The sequence below is a fragment of the Bubalus bubalis genome, chromosome 23, assembly GCF_019923935.1.
Source record: "Bubalus bubalis isolate 160015118507 breed Murrah chromosome 23, NDDB_SH_1, whole genome shotgun sequence".
NCBI classification, from domain to species: Eukaryota; Metazoa; Chordata; class Mammalia; order Artiodactyla; family Bovidae; genus Bubalus; species Bubalus bubalis.
In genome coordinates this window covers 11,614,316-11,636,392 of record NC_059179.1, presented here as the reverse complement: position 1 = coordinate 11,636,392, position 22,077 = coordinate 11,614,316, and the positions used below count along the sequence as shown (strand labels likewise).

The following is a 22,077-nucleotide window of genomic DNA, read 5'->3' as shown; positions in this document are numbered from 1 at the left end:
TTGGCTAAATGGAAGGTACGGATGTATGACATAGAGTCCTAACTTCCTCTTTATTAAGCAATCTCTAACACCTGTGTGTTCCAAGTTCCCCATTTCTATAGTCAAGATAATCTCTTTAATGTCTAGGTTCATCTCACAGGGAATAAAATGAGAAGAAAGAAAAATAATAGAGAAATTTAAATGAACAGAAGTGTTTGAACATAAAAGAAGGAAGGGTTGAAAGATTCTGGGATTAGTCTTGCCAGAAACTTTATCATTAATGAGTAAATTAGTAAATCAATGCCTTATTCATTGTATTTAATAAAGCTCTAATGCAAATTGATTTGCACAATCAAATGGAGCATCATTTATCTCATTGATAAGTAGTTTCTGCAAGAGCTAGCAATAGAGCCCTGGAACGTTCCCTTCAATCAGATTGATTATGTTCAGGTGTTCACTTTTCCTTTTGTGTCCGTGTTCCCTACCCAGCAGTAGAATTTGATGCTGCCACTTACTTAAATGATCCATGGAATCTTTTCTCCACCAAGTTCAATTCAGTTCAGTTGCTCAGTTGTGTCTGACTCTTTGTGACCCCATGGACTGCACCACACCAGGCCTCCCAATCCATCACCAACTCCTGGAGTTTACCCAAACTCATGTCCATTGACTCGGTAATGCCATCCAACCATCTCACCCTCTGTTGTCATCCCTATCTCCTCCTGCCCCCAATCCCTCCCAGCATCAGGGTCTTTTCAAATGAGTCAGCTCTTCACATCAGGTGGCCAAAGTATTGGAGTTTCAGCTTCAACATCAGTCCTTCCAATGAATACTCAGGACTGATCTCCTTTAGGATGGACTGGTTGGATCTCCTTGCAGTCTAAGGGACTCTCAAGAGTCTTCTCCAACACCACAGTTCAAAAGCATCAATTCTTTGCTGCTCAGCCTTCTTTATAGTCCAATTCTCATCCATACATGACTACTGGAAAAACCATAGCCTTGACAAAATGGACCTTTGTTGGCAAAGTAATGTCCCACTTTTTAATATGCTGTCTAGCTTGGTCATAACTTTTCTTCCAAGGAGTAAGTGTCTTTTAATTTCGTGGCTGCAGTCACCATCTGTAGTGATTTTGGAGCCCAAAAAAATCAAGTCACCCACTGTTTCCACTGTTTCCCCATCTATTTGCCATTAAGTGATGGGACTGGATACCATGATCTTAGTTTTCTGAATGTTGAGCTTTAAGCCAACTTTTTCACTCTCCTCTTTGGGGCCCAATAATTGAAGAGTTTTGAAACTGAGAAGGTTGAGATCTAGGAGCATGAACATTAAGTGCAAATTCATAAATGAAAAAGCACTGATCCTGAATTCTAATTATGTTTCTGCATTTAACTATCTGGGTGCCTTTGGATAAATCATGTCCCTCCTGTGGGACTCAGTTTCATCATCTTCAGAAGGCAGCAGAAGGTGGCTACAAGGATAAGGAAACTGAAGCTAAAGAGCCATACAGAGGCATTCACAGTGCCCCCTTAGGTGAGAGCTGAGTGTTGGCTCATTTCTGATTCAGCAGATGCTGACCCACTCCTAGTGCTGTAAGCTCCCCCGGTCCCTCAGGTTGCCTGTGTCCCTCTCTTCTAGGGAGCCTGGAGTGAATCAAGGTGACCTAGAGCATTTAAGCAACCTCCATCAAAGGCTCTATCCCTCCTCTGGGGTAATGCCCCAGGACAAAGTTACTCAATTTTTGTTGGTCATGAGCAAGTGTGTTTCTCAAGGTTCTGACCTGAGAAAGGTCATGTCTTATTTAACCAAAAAAAAGAAGCCTCTGTCCAGTAGAAATATCAGTAACCTCAGATATGCAGATGACACCACCCTTATTGCAGAAAGTGAAGAAGAACTAAAGAGCCTCTTGATGAACGTGAAAGAGGAGAGTGAAAAAGTTGGCTTAAAGCTCAACATTCAGAAAACGAAGATGATGGCATCCAGTCCCATCACTTCATGGCAAATATGGGGGGAAACAGTGGCTGACTTTATTTTTCTGGGCTCCAAAATCACTGCAGATGGCGATTGCAGCAATGAAATTAAAAGATGCTTACTCCTTGGAAGAAAAGTTATGACCAAGCTAGACAGCATATTAAAAAGCAGAGACATTTCTTTGCCAACAAAGGTCCATTTTGTCAAGGCTATGGTTTTTCCAGTAGTCATGTATGGATGTGAGAGTTGGACTATAAAGAAGGCTGAGTGGTGAAGAATTGATGCTTTTGAACTGTGGTGTTGGAGAAGACTCTTGAGAATCCCTTGGACTTCAAGGAGATCCAACCAGTCCATCCTAAAGGAGATTAGTCCTGGGTGTTCATTGGAAGGACTGATGTTGAAGCTGAAACTCCAACACTTTGGCCACCTGATGTGAAGAGCTGACTCATTTGAAAAGACCCTGATGCTGGGAAAGATTGAGGGCAGGAGGAGAAGGGGACAACAGAGGATGAAGTGGTTGGATGGCATCATCAACTTGATGGACATGGGTTTGTGTGGACACCGGGAGTTGGTGATAGACAGGGAGGCCTGGCGTGCTGCGATTCATGGGGTCGCAAAGAGTCAGACACGACTGAGCAACTGAACTGAACTGAACTGTTCCTTCAGGCTGCTGGAGCCTAATAAACAGATTGGTGCAGGCAGCAAGTCTGGAGTACTTGCCTAACAGTCCAGCCATCTATAAAAGAAAGTATCAATATATGGGCTGCCTTCTGTTTGCATACTCAGGTTTTGTTATTTTTCTCACTCACAAAACATATTTGAAATTCAACGCTCTTTCTGGTCTCTCTCAGCTCTCCTGTGTAAGGAGCAAAGAGCCCCTAGTGCAATCTATAGTTCAGAGTCAATCATTTTATATGCAGATTGTTCTTGACCTTAGTAAGATAACCTTTTCTGCCATTTCCAGTATGACTTATAGAGCCAGTGTCAGCAAAAGCATCTTGGAAAGTGTGGGGTATCATACAAATGTGTATCATACAAACAATTTAGTGACTCATTTCTCAAGGGCAGGAGAGTGATATAATGGGGTAGGTCCATAGCATACTCCCATAGAGAGCAGGCATGAAACCTCCTGGGATGGTTTTTTTCAGATTTATGAACATACATATGTATGTATGAATGCATTTATTTATTTATTCATTCAGCTATTTATTTAGTTACTTTGAAAGTTTATTGTATTGAAGTCTAGTTGATTTCCTAGTTCAATCTAATTGAATCCACCTGCAATACAGGAGACCCTGGTTCGATCCCTGGGTTGGGAAGATCCCCTGGAAAAGGGAAAGGCTACCCACTCCAGTATTCTGGCCTGGAGAATTCCATGGACAGAGAAGCCTGGCAGGCTACAGTCCATGGGATCGCAGAGAGTCAGACATGACTGAGCGACTTTCACTAGTTGATTTACAATTGTGTGTTAATTTCTGCTGTACAGCAGAAAGATTCTCTGTATAGATACACATATACACCTTCTTTTTCATATTCTTTTCCATTATGTTTAGGATACTGACAAGATTCCCTGTGTTATACAGTAGGGCCTTCTTGTTTAGCCTATCTTATATATAATAATTTTTGCTAGTTAGTTATTTTTGACAGGGAAGCACATAAGGAGAACCTCTTCCAATTGTATCCTCAACATGTCTTGTGTTTATAATCCATATTTTTTTTCTAATTTCAGCATACAGGGAATCACCGAATTCCTTTGAGAAATTAGAGCCTTCAGTTTGGAAATGGGTTTCCAAATGTATTTCAGCTTAAGAAGATTGAATTATTTCAGCTCTTGTATAAGTTGTATAACTCATGTGTAGCTCATGTTTCCAAGGCATTGTCACACAGCCATCTCATCAGGTTCTTGAAAAGAGCCCTGAAAGTTAACTAGAGCAGCTGGTACTAGGGAGAGTATGTGATTTTATTGAAAGCCTGTTGTCACTCTGTGATCATGCATTCATACCAGCTCTTCAGCTCCAAAGTCTGTGTGGTCGCAGGACCAGCAGCATCTGGATCACTTGGGATATTGTTAGACAGGCAATCAGAAACTCTGGGAGTGGGGGCCCAGCAGTCTGATTTAACAAAGCCTCCAGGTGTTCTGATGGTGCCTAAAATTTGAGAATCCCCACTGCACCCATGCTTGCTTGGGTGACTTTGGGAATGGGCAAAACAGAATTAGTTTATCATAGTAATAATTTGAAAAAATTTTTTTGGGTTTGTTTTTTTTTTACTTTATTTCTTCCCCTATCCCCATTATTTACAGAGTTTGAGTTTTAGGGCTAATTTTGATTTCTTGTTTTTAAGTTTGGGGAATAGTTTAAACTTAATGATTTAAGAACTGGCAGAACTCATACTTTCTTTTCTTTTTGGCTGCACTGTGCGGCATGTGGGATCACAGTTCCCCATCAGGGACTGAGCCTGGTGCCCACTGCAGTGGAAGCGAAGGGTTTAACCATTGGACTGCCAGGGAAGTCCTGCAAATCATATCTTCTGAAAGTGCTAAGGAGAGTTACACGCAGTGGTGTGCTGGAGTCAGCTCCTATTGGCTCATGGGAACCCATTGTGTCTTCCCAACTTTGTGCTTAGTGACACTGCGCTGGCAGCTTGAAGCTGCCATGGTGGGAGTGATGATACAACTGAAATTGCTAAATGCTATAAACCAGGGCTTTCGCTCCTAGAGAGCTAATTGTTAAACATTTACCAACACACCTTGGTGACAAGGTTATGTTCACATTAACTGAAGCTTCATCTGCATATTTGCTGCATCCGATATTTCAGATCTACCATCATCTAAGACCCGCTATAGAGATCACCATTAAGAATACATATAAAATTCATAGGAATTTACTGCCTATTAGTGGGAAGTCAGATGTAGCCCACAGCTGTTATGGTGCCCTTCTATATAGATATTTAATTTAAACTAGCTGCCAGCATTTAAAAATTGGAAGTTTCACGTAAAAATCTAGATTTCTGACTCTTGAGAAATCTGATCATTTGGCAACATTGAGCCCCCATTATCACATGGGCTGCAGTGAATTTTAAACACATGTGGATTGCCTTGTGTGCCGCAATCCCCATCCTTCTGCTACTTGAACGTTTAGTCAAGGGACTTTACTCCTTTACTAGCTCCTGCAGCATGTTTTTCTTTGCCCCCAGTATAAAGAAAACTAAGTCCCAAGAAAGAGCGTTTCTCTGTAGCTGGGATCTGAACATGCTGTCCAAGTAATGATTTGACTCGTGGCTTACACTTGGGAGCCTGTCCTATTTCCCGGATGAGAAAGACCTTCAAGGGAGGTCTCCATAGGTCTCAATGAAAGTGACTAATATTTCTGTTTCTCAGTGTGGGGTGCATGACCTCAGGCTTCAGAAATATCCATCGTACTGATGAACCTATTTGCAGGGCAGGAATAGAGAAGAAGATGTAGAGAATGGACTTGTGGAGAGGAAGTGGGGGGGGGTACCAATTGGGAGAGTAGAACTGACATAAATACACCCACATGTAGAATAGCCAGCTAGTGGGAGGCAGCTTCGCAGCCCAGGGAGCTCAGCTCAGTGCTCTGTGCTCACCTAGAGGGGTGGGATGGGTGGAGGAAGGAGGGTGAAGAGGAAGGGAATATACGTATACATATAGTTGATTCACGTTGTTGTACAGCAGAAACCAACACAACATTGTAAAGCAATTATACTCCAATTAAAAAATAAAAACAAATACCCATCCCTCAGTAAAATGCTATAGAAGAGATGTCTGTTTGCAGCTAGCACATTATTTGAAAGTGATTTTGAGGGAAAAGTTGAGATCTTTCCTTTGAGAGCCAAGTTGCATGCTTTATATGCCTTGACAGGTTTTTCTTTCTCCTGAGCAGTTTCAGGACATCTCCTGGACACACTGTGTTCACGTTTGTGATGTTAGTTCTGGGCATGGGTTTCAATATTGTTGATGGACCTCTGATTAATTTTTAAGCAGATTAACCTATGGCCCCAAGACTGGCTGATGAAATTGCTACTTTTCAGTGTGGGGTGATTTAAGAGGGGACGACTTTCCCTGCTCTGTTTAAGAAATGTTTATTAAGCCATTATAATGGACAGGCCTTTGAGCGTGGTGCCCAGGGGCACCCAGTGAACCAAAAAGCAAGCCAGAATGTGACCCTTGCTGTGAGTGCAATGGAAGATACGGATAGAGCTGAGGAATCTAGGAGGAAGAGAAGACAGGGTTTACCCGGCTGTGTATCACTATAGCGATTAGCTCTCCAGATGGTCTTACACCTCTAGTATTACCCCCGAACACATGATATGCATCTCACCCAGAATTTCACTTGGTGGAAAATGAAATGTTCAGGATCATTTGATAGATTTGCTTTATCATCACGTGTCATTTAGAATGCTTTTTCCTGTATATCAAGAAAATGTCTACCCTCTTGCTAGTAACCTATTCTAACTCTGCTCTGCAGATAAAGCTTCAGTAGATTTTGTTGACTGGGACAGTGAGATGACAAAAAGTCCAAAATTTCCTTCTAGCTATTAACTTTCATAATGAAGATGATGCTTTGGGCGCAATATATCTACGTATAGTACTCACGTAGGTGGTTTCCAGATCCTAGGACTCATTATGAATGAAGACAGGAGAAGAACAGCAAGGCATTTGCCAGTTGTCACTTAGGGGAAGTTACTTCAGGTCTATGAGCCTCAAACAGCATTAGGATAATGATACCTCTTTGCAGGATTTTTGTGAGAACTAAATGATCTAGTATAAGGGTTGGGCATATAGTAAACAATAAATACTAGTTATTATTTTCTTAAAGAGATTTTTTAAAATTTAAATTAGACCCTATAAATTATCTACCATTGTTGACTCAGTTTCATGTTGGTGAATATTAGATTGTTTTCTTTTTGGGGGGACCAGCAGTAATATCACTCTTGAGGACCATGAATAAACTTTTGAGGATGCAAAGTACCCATTGCCTGCTAAGGCTAGCCCTCAGTTAACTCATTCCCCTTTTCTTTTTCTCCCTAGTACCTAAGAGAAAAGGAGTTTTTGTTTCTCAGGAGCATGAAAGGACACTCTGGGACTACCTAAGCTATTAGTAAAAGAGTCACTATTTTTCGAGTCCTTTGTACTTGCCAAGCCATGTGTAAGCATTCTGTTTTATTTTATTTTTTAAGATATGTATTTGTTTGGCTACCCTGGGCCTTAGTTGCAGCACATGGGATCTTTATTTATGGCATTTGAACTCTTAGTTGCAGCATTTGGGATGTAGTTCCCTGACCAGGGATCAAACCTGGGCTCCCCTGCACAGAGAGGGCAGAGTGTTAGCCACTGGACCACCAGAGAAGTCCCAGCATTTTATATATTATCATCATGTAGTCTTCACAACACTATGCTGTGGGTATCATCCCCATTTTACAGAGGAGGAAACTGAGGCTTGAGAAGTTAAGGAACTAGCCCCACATCCCTCAATTAGCTAAGTGTTAGAGCTAGCATTCAAAGTCAGGCCCCTCTAACTCCAAAGACTGGCGCCTGGGAAAAGGAGAGCTGGGCTATTTGGGCTCAAAGGAGATTGTCCCCAGCCCCCAGGCTCACGTGCCTCCCTCAAGACTGTGTATCTTTTCAAGGAAGTATAGAAGTCTTTCTGCTTCCAGAACATTCTCACTCTCTTCACCCCATGGTAGGCTGGGTTAGTTTCCTGTGGCTGCTATAACAAATTACCACCCTTCTAGCGGCTTAAAGCCACAGAAATGTATTCAGTCACAGTTCTGGAGGCCAGAAAGATGAAATCAGGGTGTTGCTAGAACCATACTTCCTTCAGAGACTCTTGGGCAGAACCCATGTTTTGCCTCTTCTGGCATCTGGTAGCTGCTGGCATTCCTGGCCTGTCGTGCAGCCCTCCAGTCTCTGCCTTCTGTCTTCATGCGGCCTTCTCCCCTGCGTCCATCCAGTCTTCCCTGTGTCTTGTCAGGAAATTGTCCATGGACTTAGGGCTATCCAGATAACCCAGGATGCTCTCTTCATCTCAGTATCCTTAATTAATTACATATGGAAAGACCTTGTTTCCAAATAAGGTTACAGTCACAGGTTCTGAAAACTAAGATATGGGCATATCTTTCAGGGGCAAGCATTTAACCCACCCCACATGCTAGGGGCTGGTTTTCCACTGGAATGACTGAGTCTCAACAAGATTTCCCAGAGCGGTGCTAGAAGAATGGTTCCATGCCTTTCACGTTCATGACACGTTTAGACCAAAGAAAAGCCCCCGGGACATCCCCTGAGGTGGTGGCAGTCTCCCTCCCACGGGCTTGTTCTCTTTCAGATTGCTGACCTGCAACTCCACAAACTGGATGAACTGGACTGTCTGATTCAGGGCCTGCTTTACGTCGACTCCATTGGGTTCAACGGCAAGCCGGAATGTTACTACTTTGAAAATCCCACCAATCCCGAATTGTGTCAGAAAAAGCCGTACTGCCTGGATAACCCGTACCCTATGTTGCTGGTGAACATGGGCTCAGGTGTCAGCATCCTAGCTGTGTACTCCAAGGACAACTATAAAAGAGTTACAGGGACCAGGTAAACGCGGTTTCCACTAGGAGAACCTTTCTGTGCTTATTAAACCCCGGCCTCTTCCTTAAAGACCAGTTTCTGAAAAGGTTACTTATATTGAATACATTTTTAAAAGAAAGATCTTACCTCCTCAACCAACCAAAAAGGATTTATTGAATGTGTTACACAGGGTGATTGATAGAAAGGTTAATAAAACACAGCTCTTGCTCTGGTGGGAAACTGGTCAGGTGTGGGAAAAGGATCGCACAACCCAAAAGCCAGGTGGAAGGATGCTTGTGATTGTCAGAGGGCTGCAGAGAAACCCTTCCTTTGGAACTGCCTTGGTGCCTAGCACAGGAAGAATTGCTTGAAATAATGTCATTCCAATCAGTGAGCCAGACTCTGTTTACAGTGCTTTTTACCCTCAGATAAATGCTCCTGCTGCAAACTGGAATAGTCAGCACACCTCACAGGGAATTTGGAAGTGCAGTGGATAGACAAACAGCCCTGTGACGGCAGTGGGGTGGAGTGAGTGTTTCTTTGTGTACACACACCCTACGGGCATGTGGGCTCAGCTTCCTGTTAGTAGGGATTCAACACGGAACGTAGATACAGGGTCAGAAGTCTTTGAGAGATCGTAGTGTAAACAAAATTACAAGGGTTTTCTTTACTTGTAAGAGGATTAGAATGAAGTTTCTTTAACTTATTGGACCACAAGAACCCATTTTTGGAGGAATGATTTAAGGAACTGGCGCTGTGTGACACGTGCTTTGAGACATGATATTGAAAGTGTTGTTTTTGATAGACAAAGATACCATGTAACTCCCCTGGGCCTCAGTATCCTTGTTTGTGCCATGAAGTGAGTTGTTTCTTAATTTGTACCCACCTCTCCAGTACCGACATTCTGTAATTCTACTCACGCATGAGGAGGGGAGCACTGCTTTTCTCCTGTATTAACATGACTTTTGATGGGTCTGCATAAATCAGTGGTTCACCACTGGGGAAGGGAAGATTGAGCCCCTCAGGGGAGGGACGTTTGACAATGTTTGGAGACCTTGTTTTTTGGTTGTCACAACTGGAGATTCAGTGACCAAGGGTGTTGCTAAATATCCTACATTAGCTCCCTACAGCAAAAAAGTGTCAAGTCCCAAATGTTAACAGTTAGTGGTATAAGGAAACCCTGGTACACACATCCTGACTGACCCTGCTTGTGTGTGTGTGTAAATTGCCTCCAGGCAACACACTTTCTTACTAAGAATACAGCACTAAGCTGAAGAATCGGCCCCACAGCCTCATTAGGACTGTCAGAAGTATCAGAGACAAGTAAATATTTTGGCTAGGCTGGGTTTACCTGAAGAGAGTGATCTTCTGAGAAAGGTATAATCTTCAACTACAGACTTCCTCCCAAAAGGAGCCATAGAATTGGTAGAGCTAGTCCCAAGGTAACAATAAGCTAACCATTGTCCACAATTAGAGATATTTATAGTTTTATTGATAAACACTAAACAAAGTCATGATTTATATCACAGGTACATGCTCTCAACCTTGGAGGTTCCAAGGATCTGGTTGTCTTTGAATAATGAGCCAAACTGTGATGTTTGGTATCTGATATATGTGCAGTAATGCCTATAAATTCCAATGACTGGTAAATGCTGGTTAATGACCAGTGCTTTGCAATCAGCGAATACTGTTTGGATGTCCAAGCTTTCTGACAAGCTCTTTTTAACCAGTAGTTTTGGAAAGGTATTGCAGGAGAGTGAAGGTTATGAGAGAGCCCTTTCTAGGGCTGCCACAGGTTGGGGAAGGGAACGAAATATCAAGTCTCTGGACCCCAGGTCTTCCTTGTCCAACCATTTATTCTGCCAAAGTTTTTTTGTTTTGTTTTTGATCCAAGTTAGAAAACCATTTATCTATAAACTATAGGCATACCTCAGAGAAATTGCAGGATCAGTTCCGGACTGCTGCAATAAAGCCAGTATCACAATAAAGCAGATCACATAAATCTTTTGGTTTCCCAGTGCATTTAAAAGTTGTGTTTACACTATATTGTAGTCTGTTAATTGCGCAATGACATTATGTTTAAAAATACATATATATACCTTGATTAAAAAATTTTTATTCCTAAAAAATGCTAGCCATAATCTGAGCCTTCAGCAAGTCATAATCCTTTAACTCCAAAGATCACAGATCACTGTAACACATAAAATCATAATGTTAAAACTTGAAATATTGTGAGAATTACCCAAAATGTGACACAGAGACATTGACAAAGTGAACAAGTGCCATTGGAAAAATGGCACTGAAAGGCTTGGGGATCCAGGATTGCCGCAAACCTTCAATTTGTAAAAATTCAGTATCTGTAAAGTGCCATAAAGTAAAGCACAGGAAAATGAGGTGTGCCTATATTTTGGTCAGCCGTGAACATCAGTGTGTGGAACACACTTTGGAAATCGCTGATTGAAGCAAATGGCTTGATCTTTAAGTTTTGCTACTCCTAGTAGGATGGCTGTAACTATAGGTTTTTTGTTATTCTCATACACCCTATTTTCCTATTAAGCATTTTTATTTTTAGGAAGCCACATTATTACAGGATATCAGTTTTCTTTTAGACATATGATTTTAAATGATTTGTTTCAGTGTTCTATGTAATTTTACTGCATCCTAGATTCATAGCAACATTTCATTTCTGTTGACACAACTCCAATTATATTATAGCAGTCAATGGAAAAAAAAAGCAGAACTTAACAGCTTATATTGTTAGAATGTGTAATCTATGAAAAGAGGAATGTAAAGACTTTTCAAGCTTCAATGAAATGAGCAGTGCAGCTTATTTCATTCTTTTCGAATCTGTTTTAAGGGCATGAGCATTCATGTAATTGGATTCTTTTACTTTCTTCCTGAAATTCCTCACTACAAGTTTGTTGGGTTTTTTAAAAAAAAGAATGATGTTTTGGTCTCTGATTTGCTGAGGGTTTTGCCTTGTGTCTGCTGAAACAAACATGCATCTGATGATGAGCAAGAGAAGCACTAGACTGGATAACGGGGGGCAGGTTGAGGATGTTAATAAAGTGCTCTTCTGCAACTGTACGTTCTTTCGTCCAACCTGCAGTATCCCAGCTGTGCCAGTGCATGCTTGCTGTCCCCATTCAGCACCGATTCTTTGTCAGTCACCTGTCATTTTCCAGTCATACAAAGCCCTCGTCCCTTTTCACGCATACCAACACATGAGATGATGAGTTGCCTTCTTTCTAAGTCAGCCAGTGCCTTTAAGTGCTTGTATGTTTGGAGTCAGTCGCTGAACACCTTGAGGAATACAAATACCTGATTTCAAAGACAGGATATTAGTGTGGATGGAAGGTAGAAACTAGAAACGGGAGCCAAGCTTTTTATACACACACACACACAGAGAGAAAACAAGACAAATTCACATCACACAAGCCAAAAAGTGTTCCCATTAAACCATGCTAGCTATGTGGGGCAGACTAAAAACTAACAACATCTCATGATGCACCACATTAAATGTAAATAAACACAAACTTTCTTAGAGGAGATCCAAAATTTCTGCTGTGACTGAGTGGTCAAGGCAGTAATGCCCGTGGAGCTCTCTTTGTCCTCATGGGCCTGCACCTACAGTTTGGATAGCTATGACTGGTGCCTAACTACCTAGTTTGCTACGAAGACACATCATTTCAATCAAGTATGCATTTTTGTAAGAATCACTATTTAAGAAATATTACAGTTACACCTTAGATGTAAATCCTAAAGAACTGTGTGTCTATAATCTGGTACCTTTTTGGTAACAACTTTTTGACAATAAATAGAGTTTACCCTAAATTTTCTTTTTTTTTTTTTAGATTTAAGTTTTGAAAATAACCTTGATTTCAATTTGAATTTCCTCTTAAAAGCCAGTATCCAAACACATATGGAATCCCCAGGGCTGGCAGTTCTTGGAATTTCAGAACAAATTGATATGCATTTACTCTTCTGAGTGGCAAACAGAAAGTAAGGCCCATTCATGGCCATATCAGTGCTCTTCTCTGCCAGGCGCTCACTGCTGACAGTTTTATTCTGAATCTGCTTTTCTTCCCCTCAAATAACTTTGACATTAATATACAATTGAGTTCCCTCTCAACTATCATAACTGGTTTCGAATTTTGTCTCAAAAGACTATTGTAGAGGAATTCCCTGCAGCATCCCGCCCCCCACCACACACACACACACAAAAAAAAAAACTGAAAGCTTTTAAAACATGGTTCAAGCACTGAAACCATTTTAAGATCTCTGTTGCTATTTTTTGACTATCGGATGGTAAGTAAAATACTAATAATCTTTTCCAAAGTTTACTAGAAAAAAAATCAAATATGAGATCCATCAATTGTTTCCTTTTTGAAATTTCTGAGAATCTTCAGTGACATTATTTCTGCTGGAGAAGCAAGGTCAGAGGAAAGATACAGCTTTGGGACTGGCTATTCCTGGCAGAGTCCCAGTTCAGTTTTGTCATCAGAGTCTCTCTCTAGATATGAACTATGCTTCACGTATACACAGTTTCTAAGTATTTGTATTTAGCTACATATGTTTGTATTTTTTTTTTTTTTAATAGCAGTCATTTCTCTGGTTATTTGTCGCTTACACACCACCCAAATTAAGGGAGCTAGCTCATGATTTGGCCCCATTTTCTAGGCGGGACGATTGCATGAAGCACTTAGGTCAGCGGCTGGTTGAAGGTCTCACAACGGAAATCAGTGAGAGTCTTTCTCTGGGTTTTGTTCTTAAAATTCAGGGCAAGTTTTCCTTGACGTTTCTTTTAGTCTCTGCCCTCTTTTTTTTTTTTTTTTTTTTTTCCAATCCGATCTACCCTAAAGCTCTTTTTCACCCAGCACTTTAATTCAAGTGCCCCCTTATTTTTTTTTCTGTTTTGATTCACCCGTATTAGTGGTCTTGATGTAGTTGGGGACTTGGATGGGCAAAGTCTTCCAGTAAAACTTAAAAAATAAACCTTATTGTTCCTTCAGTCTTGGAGGTGGAACATTCCTAGGCCTTTGTTGCTTGCTGACTGGTTGTGAGACCTTTGAAGAAGCTCTGGAAATGGCAGCCAAAGGCGACAGCACCAATGTTGATAAGCTGGTGAAGGACATTTACGGAGGAGACTATGAACGATTTGGCCTTCAAGGATCTGCGGTAGCATCAAGGTAGAGACTAAGTAGCTAGGAGCAGTAGCGATTAAACACAAGGCAGTCTCTCCACCCTGGCTGTTCATTTAGTTTTTTGTTTTTTTTTAATGTCAACCCACCAGCCTGGTGCAAGGATCTATGGTATTGGAGCTCAGACTTGATCTCCTGCCCTTGGTGAAGCACTGAGACGTTTAGCTTTGGATACCTGTGCTTAAAATAAGGCAGCTTTGAAAGAAGGTTCTGGAAAACTGCAACAGTTTCCCCTGTTCCATTCTTGTCCAGATATCTAGAGGCATTAAAAAAAAAAATTTTTTTCCCCCCATTAATAGCCATGCTACTTTGTCCCTATTAAGAAAAGGGCGGCCAGTCATCCATATGGTAATCCTGTCAGCTTGTAAACCATGGTAGCTAAATCAGGTCATTTGAGCTTGATCAGAGTTATTCATAAAACTCTCCGCTGTACTTTGGTGGAAGTATGGGGCCTGCCTGAGGATGATTTTGAACACTCGCTAATATTTCCAACATAGCTTTGGCAACATGATGAGTAAGGAAAAGCGAGATTCCATCAGCAAGGAAGACCTCGCCCGAGCCACCCTCGTCACCATCACCAACAACATTGGCTCCATCGCTCGGATGTGTGCGCTGAATGAGGTAAGGCCTTCACCCCGGGCACAGCCATCTGTCATTCGTAAACATCATTTTTGGCAGTGCAGTAACTGGTGACCCTCACAACACTACAGATCCTTGGAAAACCTGCTCTTTCTCATAATCATACCTTGCAGAACATGAGGGATGTGTGTTGGGGGAGGGAGAGGAGTATGTGTTTTAAGGAGACACTGGGTTATGACAAATAAAACCATCTAACCGGGGAAACAGTAAAAATGACAGTCCATACTATAACCTCTCCAACCTCGTGGACACACACCTATTGAATGGTGAGGGAAAGCTCATGCATCCTTGTAAACAATTGCAGGTAAAACATTCCACTTGCAATTTTCGATATTCTCTCTGCTTTCAGCTTCTTTACAGTGTTGCCTTGTGGCATGGAGTTCAAGCAGCATTGTACAGGGCTATCAAAGCACAGAGAGCTTGCTACAGCTGAGGCCAGCCAGAGCCCCAGGCACAAGAAAGGGCAGAGTTGGTGACTGACAAAGCTTTGGTAACGTGTTTTAAAACATTGCAAAATTACTTTGAGGAGAATAGAACCCTTTTCCGAAATACAAGATGTGTCAAGTAGAATAGTTCTCGCCGAGTTGTATTAGAAAGACAAGAAAGAGGCATTAGGATGTGGAATAAGTAATAGCAAAAGTATTAAAGAATCACTGTGGCATCAGTAGTGGGGCTTCCCAGGTGGCGCTAGTGGTAAAGACCCTGCTTGCCAATATTCTTGCCTGGAGAATCCCACGGACAGAGGAGCCTGGTGGGCTGCCGTCCATGAGGTCACAAAGAGTCAGATACGACTAAAGCGACTTAGCACTGGAGCATCAGTAAGAGTTTTTAAAATATGAGTTTTCATAGAAATGTGACATATATACAGAAGAGGGCTCGAATCACAAGGGTACAGCTGACAAATTGTCAGATACACGTGCACGAGTGCACACACACACCTGTATAGCCACCACTCAGATCAAGAATCAGAACACCACAGGTAACTGCAGAAACCCTCTCCAGCCCCCTTCTAGTTGAACAGTGGAATATTAAACAGGGTAGGAGGCAGCCTTTATGACAGGTGGGTGACAGCCCTGCCTTTGAACTCTAGGGTTACGAAAGAGACACACTCCTTTTACAGCACTGAACAGAATTTGTCACTGGCCTATGGATCAGTGTCATGCTTTTTGTAAGCCCCCATTTCAGTTGGAGTTTAAATGAGGGTGGTATTCAGATGAAAGTATGTATTCCAGAGACATGCCTTTCAAAGTCCACTGTGGTCATGGGATTCTCTTTAACAGAGAATTTACTTTTTGACATTAACTGTTGAGGGAAGTTTTCCCAAGTAGCCAAACAAGCCCTAGTGTATATAGTTGGCTGTGCCCATAAACTCTCAAAGGTCACTTGGGTGGAATGTCTCCCATCCAATAGAGCAGTAGGTGCCATTTCCCCTACTTTCCAGAGAGCTGCAGTGAGACAGTGGATCTTTTTACAGGTATCATAATCACTTTACGAGTAGAATAACTGCTTTTATTTTTTACTTTTATTTCAGTGTCAATACCATTTATTGCTGGATTATAGTGTAGCCATGGTACATCCTATTAACAGTTGGAGTAACTCTTGTGAATGTTTCTGTGGTGTTGAATGAATAAGAGGACTCACGGGTCGCTTGGGGCCAGGCTTCTGTCAGCCAGCGTCCTGCCAGCCATTGCTTTGCTCCCTGGAGTCACTGACTGGAGGATCTTTGATTCCAGCCGTTTCACGGAGGGGCACCACATTTACTGACTCTAAAATATTTTTCTGTGATTACTGGAATGCTATCAAATAGTTCTCTACCAACTTTTAAAGTTTGTATTCTTTTTTTTTTTTTGGAATAGAGAGTACAAACACACAATACAGAGCTCTGAAGACACCACACCTAGAGTATACACGAGTCACCACCGCCACCCCATCCCTCAATTCTAACCTCCCCAGAGGTAGCCACTGGCTTTAGTTTTTCTGTTTTGTTTTGACTCTATATTATCTGCATTATAGGGTAAACATGCAGAATAAATATTTGATTTTTGAATTAAATATGTCAGACTTTTCTTTAATGGAGTCTGAGTGTTATACCTTTTCTACTTCGACATTTTTAAAAAGAATTCTTCCGTGTTTTCTTTGTCCCTTTGCTTTTTTTTTTTTTTTAACATTTATATCTTTGAGGCACCTGGAATTTATTTGAAATAGGAGTATCTATCACATTCTAATGCCATTTCCCTTTCTTCTGGCTTCCTGCCAGAGCAATGCAGGACCGAAAGTTTGAGCAAGTCCTACCTGGGCAGTTTGTGGCTACAGCTCTTATTTGTAGAAACATTGAAGTTACCTCCCACACCTCTACCCAGGGAAAATTTTCACTCTGGTTAATAGATTTGTTAACAGGTATTGTTGAAATCTGAGACAGTTAGAAAGTGATGTTCCCACACTCGGATTGCTCTTGATAGATTGAACAGAAAATAATGCCAGATCCCAAGACTCTGTTCCCTTTTATGTGAGTGACCATAGCAACCGACTCTGTGAGTGAGTGATGGTGAGCAGCGTCTGTGTGGCAGACAGGCCGAGTTCAGTGTGAGGTGTGTGTTCAGAATACAAATCTGTATCCATGACAACAAAAATATAAATGTGATTTTCATTATCTTATTGTAACCCACATATTCATCAAACAGGATATTTCATCATATATCCTAAAGGGCGAAACTGGGTATCATTTCTTTTTTGTATTCCCAGTGTTTGCAACAGAGCAACCTGACCGGACTTGTTAGATGAATAACTCATACCATAACCATTTAATTTATGAGTTGGTTGGGAGTTCTCTGATAGCCTAGTGGTTGGGATTTGGTGCTGCGATGGCAGCACCAAAACCTTTTTTAAAAAATAGATAAAATTTATAAAAAAAAATAATTTATAAGTTGATAATATTTTAGAGTTGGAAGTTTGGGGGATTGAAGGAAGGCACAAGCAATTTAGATGAGCTTGAATTCCAGTTTTAATTTCATATATGAAATGTTGGGAGGTGAATTTTATATTAGACCCAGGACAACCTAACATAATACCTGTAAACAAGCCCAATATCAGTCTCTGCCTCACCCATGCAAACTGTGGAATGAACTATGAGGTTGATTTGGCTTCACCTTGGAAATCCTGAAATAATTCTGCTTAACAACAACAACAAATTCGCTCTGCAAAGTCCTGGAGCGCAGTGATATACAAAGCATTGGATCTGTTAAATGCTATTTTTATGCCACGGTTCACTGTTTATCTTTCGTTTTTTCTTTTCCCAGAATATTGATAGGGTTGTGTTCGTTGGGAATTTTCTCAGAATCAATATGGTCTCCATGAAGCTGCTAGCATACGCCATGGATTTTTGGTCCAAAGGACAGCTAAAAGCTCTGTTTTTGGAACATGAGGTAAGTTGAGTTCACATGGACTTAATTGTCCTCTGTGGGCATTTTTGGGTTGTCTAACATGTGAGTGGGTTCCTTAGTTTGTATTTATGCAAAAGATAAGGAAGAACAGTATATAAAATGGAAGCTGTCTTATCCAACAATCAAGACTGCTGCTGCTAAGTCGCTTCAGTTGTGTCCGACTCTGTGCAACCCCAAGACGGCAGCCCACCAGGCTCCTCTGTCCCTGGGATTCTCCAGGCAAGAACATTGGAGTGGGTTTCCATTTCCTTCTCCAGTGCATGAAAGTGAAAAGTGAAAGTGAAGTCGCTCAGTCGTGTCCGACCCCTAGCGACCCCATGGACTGCAGCCCACCAGGCTCCTCCGTCCATGGGATTTTCCAGGCAAGAGTACTGGAGTGGGGTGCCATTGCCTTCTCCGACAATCAAGACTAGTAGATGGTTAATTTTTTTTTAAGTTAAAAAATGAGTGATCCTAGGAAAATACCTCCCTACTTTCAACATTCTATTTTAATATAAAATGTGTAAATGTTCATTTGCTCACCAATTTTTTGAGGCAGGTCCAAGACCTAATTTTGAGCATGGGTTCTGCTGATGGGAGCTTTGTAATTGTCTCTTTTTTATAATCCGCAGTATTATGTACATTTTTTGATTTTTGGTTTGTTTCTTTAAAGTAGATCAAGAAATTAAAGATCCTTATGAAGTAATTTGATTGCAAAATCATTCTAAATTATCCCAATCTTTCATATGTAGAATCTACCTAAATAGAGGACAACAGTTGTGACTACCTTTTTCAATCTTTGTAGCTTTTTTTTTTTTTTTTCAATTTTGAGATAGAGTTAGCACATAACACTGTATAAGTTTAAGGTATACAATAATGATTCAATATATGTATGTATTATAAAACGGTTATTATTAATAGCATAAGTTTAGTTATCATCCACCACCACACATTATTACAAAGATTTTTTTCCTTGTAATGAGAACTTTGAACATTTACTCTCCTAGCAACTTTCACTATTATTAACTAGGTTTTTCATCATTTTTAAGAAAATAACTGGATTTTCATAGAGGTGACCATTCATCTTGTACTCTTTTTATTGGTTTTGGTGGTATATAATTACATTAGATTATTACATTAACAATGAAATTGTCATAAACAAATTTGAGGATAAACACAACTGACCCTTGGCAAATAAACAACTCAGTCGGTGAGAACAGAAGTGTTCAGGCTCCTCTTAGTAACCTGGTGGCCTTGAGAGGCTAGTGTGCTAGACATTAGGCAGCCTGCTTACAGAAGTAGAGCTCTGATTAATTCCGAGTCCCTTATATCCAGTTTCTAAACTGGAGGTTTCTAAGAATGAGTAGGGGGGCCCTCTTTTCTTCCCACCTTCTCTATCCTCCTTTAAAATCAATACTGTAGGGTTTCCCTGGTGGCTCAGTGGTGAAGAATTCACCTACCAGTGCAGGAGACACAGGTTCAATCCCTGTTCTGGGAAGACCCCACATGCCGTGGAGTCAACACTGAGCCAGCGCTCTCGGGCCCAGCTATTGAGCCCATGTGCCACAACTCCTGAAACTTGTTTGCCCATGCTCCTCCACAAGAGAAGCCACTGCTATGAGAAGCCTGAGCACTGCAACTAGAGGGTAACCCCGGCTCACCACGAGAGGAGCCCACACAGCAATGAAGACCCAGCACAGCCAAAAACAAATTAATTAATTTTAAAATGGAAGAAAATAAAATCAATACTATAGAAAGCAGCTCTTTTTTTTTTTAGAAGGCAGCTGTTTATCATAGCAGGTAGCCAGTGCCTTGGATATAATGCAGCAGGAAGAACAGGAAGTATCATAAGTTTCCACTGTAATGAATACTGTAGCATTTTTCTCATTTCCAAACTGAATTATTTACTTGAAAAGTTGCTGATGCATTTCTAAGTTATTTAGGGCTCTCTAAACCTATGTTCTTGAAGAAAGCAATGGCACCCCACTCCAGTACTCTTGCCTGGAAAATCACATGGATGGAGGAGCCTGGTGGGCTGAAGTCCATGGGGTCGCTGAGAGTCAGACACGGCTGAGCAACTTCACTTTCACTTTTCACTTTCATGCATTGGAGGAGGAAATGGCAACCCACTCCAGTGTTCTTGCCTGGAGAATCCCAGGGACGGGGGAGCCTGGTGGGCTGCTGTCTATGGGGTCACACAGAGTCCGACATGACTGAAGGAACTTAGCAGCAGCAGCAGCAAACCTATGTTCTATTAAAGCATATAAAACAATAGGAAGTTAAATACAAAAGAGTTAAAGGCCAATGATAGACATTAGTACTAAAGAAAGTTTTTGTTTTCGTGTTTTTACGCAGGCTAAGAAATGATATTAACTTTTTCTGTGGGGAGGATGGGGCCTCAGAATTTTCACTTTCCTTCCCCCAACCAGAGCATCTCCCTTTCTATCTACTTAGTTAATCGATTTTCCTTGTAAAGTTTTGTTTAAAAAAATAAAATGAAAAAGAAAAACACTCTTCTGGATATCTGTGCTAAGTCGCTTCAGTTGTATCCAACTCTTTGCGACCCTGTGGACTGTAGCACACCAGGCTCCTCTGTTCATGGGATTCTCCAGGCAAGAATACTGGAGTGGGTTGCCATGCCCTCCTCCAGGGGAATCTTCCTGACCCAGGGATTGAACCTGCATCTTCTGCGGCTCCTGCATTGCAGGTGGATTCTTTACCACTGAGCCACTGGGGAAACCCTAGTGTTACTATATTTAGCAATCAAAAATATAGGACACACTTATTTTATCTAGCATTTATCTGTTTTATCTGGCAACCCTAAGTTATGATCCTCTTGGACTAAAATAGAAAACAAACGCTGGAAGCCATCAGGGATTAAAAGCCATCTACAGGGGCACACAGGTAGTTAGTTGATGGTAAGATAGGGAGCAAGACCCAATGTTTTGGGGAAACCCACTTCTCCAGGTATAAAGGCATATCCTTCATACAGTCTTAGGCCTCTGGATGATAGCTATGGTTTGTTACTAAGTGTTAAACTCAGTCTCTATGGCCAATGAAAATAGAGCGTTTTTGTATCTCCTTGTAGCTACTTCTCAGAAAATTCTCTACCTCCTTGGGTTCATTCTCAGTTAGGCAGGTCTTTCTGGAGGAAGGTATGGAGAGAGAACTTTTGGGAGGGCTGGTAAGGTGGCTTTCCTGCCCTGCCTGGAGTCCTCACTCAGTCTCATTCATTTCACTTATATGAGTGAGCATCTCCTAAGAGAAGTGGACTCCCCAGGTGGCTTGGTTGTAAAAGAATCTGCCTACCAATGCAGGAGACACAGGAGATGCTGGTTTGATCCTTGGATCAGGAAGATTCCCTGAAGCAGGAAATGGCAACCCACTTCAGTATTCTTGAAAGAGAAGCCTGGTGGGCTACAGTCCATAGGGTTGCAAAGAGTCACACCTGACTGAGCATGCACACGCATGTATCTTGGAACTAAAAGAAATAGTCTAGTAAACCAGTTGAGAACACAGGCTTTCACTGACTTGGAGACCTTAGTCAATGACTACTCCATTCTCTTTTAGCTTTTGTAAAATGAAGTGATAATAGTATTTGTCTCATAAAGTTATTGTGAAAATTAAGTGAAGAAATTCATGCAGAGTTCTTAGAACAATTTCTAGCTTATAGCAAGCCCTCAATAAATGTTAGCAGTTGGCAGTGGAGGCAGAGATCCCTGCTGTGTAGTGTTCTGACATCTGCCACCCATTTCTGCAGGAAGTAACCATTGAGCCAGGCAAATAGCAGAGAAGAGGCGTCTCCTGCCTTTTGGAAACCAACTTCTCTAAATATTTCTGTTTTTCAGGTTCTTTCATTTTTACAGATGAGAGAAGCTTAGAGTTCCTTCCTGTGAGACATTACCACTTTGGAGTCAGATAGATTTTGGGATTGAGCCCAGGACAAGGCATGTGACCCTGAAAGGGTAATTTACTTTATTACCTTCCATTTCTTATCTGTGGAATGGAGGTAATAATGTGAATTTTGCCATAACAAGGATTAAAATGAAATAATTATAATCCAAAAAATCCTAAAAATACTCAACAGCAAGGTAGTAGTGTATACTGTGGTGCCAGAGATTTTTCTAAGCACTTTACATCTGTCAATTTATTTAATGTATATAAGCAAATAGATACGCAGTGCATTTTTATTATTATTATTCTATCATGTTTCATACCAGAGTTCAGATTTTAAATTTCTTATTATATAAAGCTTCCCAGGTGGTGCTAGTGGTAAAGAACCCGCCTGCCAATGCAGGAGAC

The 22,077-nt window shown here is 41.2% G+C and overlaps 1 protein-coding gene and 1 long non-coding RNA gene across 6 annotated transcripts in view; one reads left to right on the top strand and one right to left on the bottom strand.

Annotated features, from left to right (window-relative positions):
• The window catches only part of PANK1 (pantothenate kinase 1), a 104,629-nt gene that overhangs the window by 80,762 nt on the left and 1,790 nt on the right, over positions 1-22,077 (top strand). For 4 of the 5 annotated variants that reach the window (XM_025274116.3, XM_025274115.3, XM_025274111.3 and 1 more), the window contains 4 exons: positions 8,290-8,543; positions 13,529-13,705; positions 14,215-14,338; positions 17,653-17,778. In XM_025274116.3, coding sequence (XP_025129901.1) covers positions 8,290-8,543; positions 13,529-13,705; positions 14,215-14,338; positions 17,653-17,778 — 681 coding nt within the window. The remainder of the gene's footprint in view (positions 1-8,289; positions 8,544-13,528; positions 13,706-14,214; positions 14,339-17,652; positions 17,779-22,077) is intronic. The other variant, XM_025274112.3, reaches the window with a different exon arrangement.
• Positions 19,968-22,077, bottom strand: part of LOC112581614 — a 33,918-nt gene continuing 31,808 nt past the window's right edge. The window contains exon 3 of the long non-coding RNA XR_003106221.2: positions 19,968-20,026. This is a non-coding gene — a long non-coding RNA (uncharacterized LOC112581614). The remainder of the gene's footprint in view (positions 20,027-22,077) is intronic.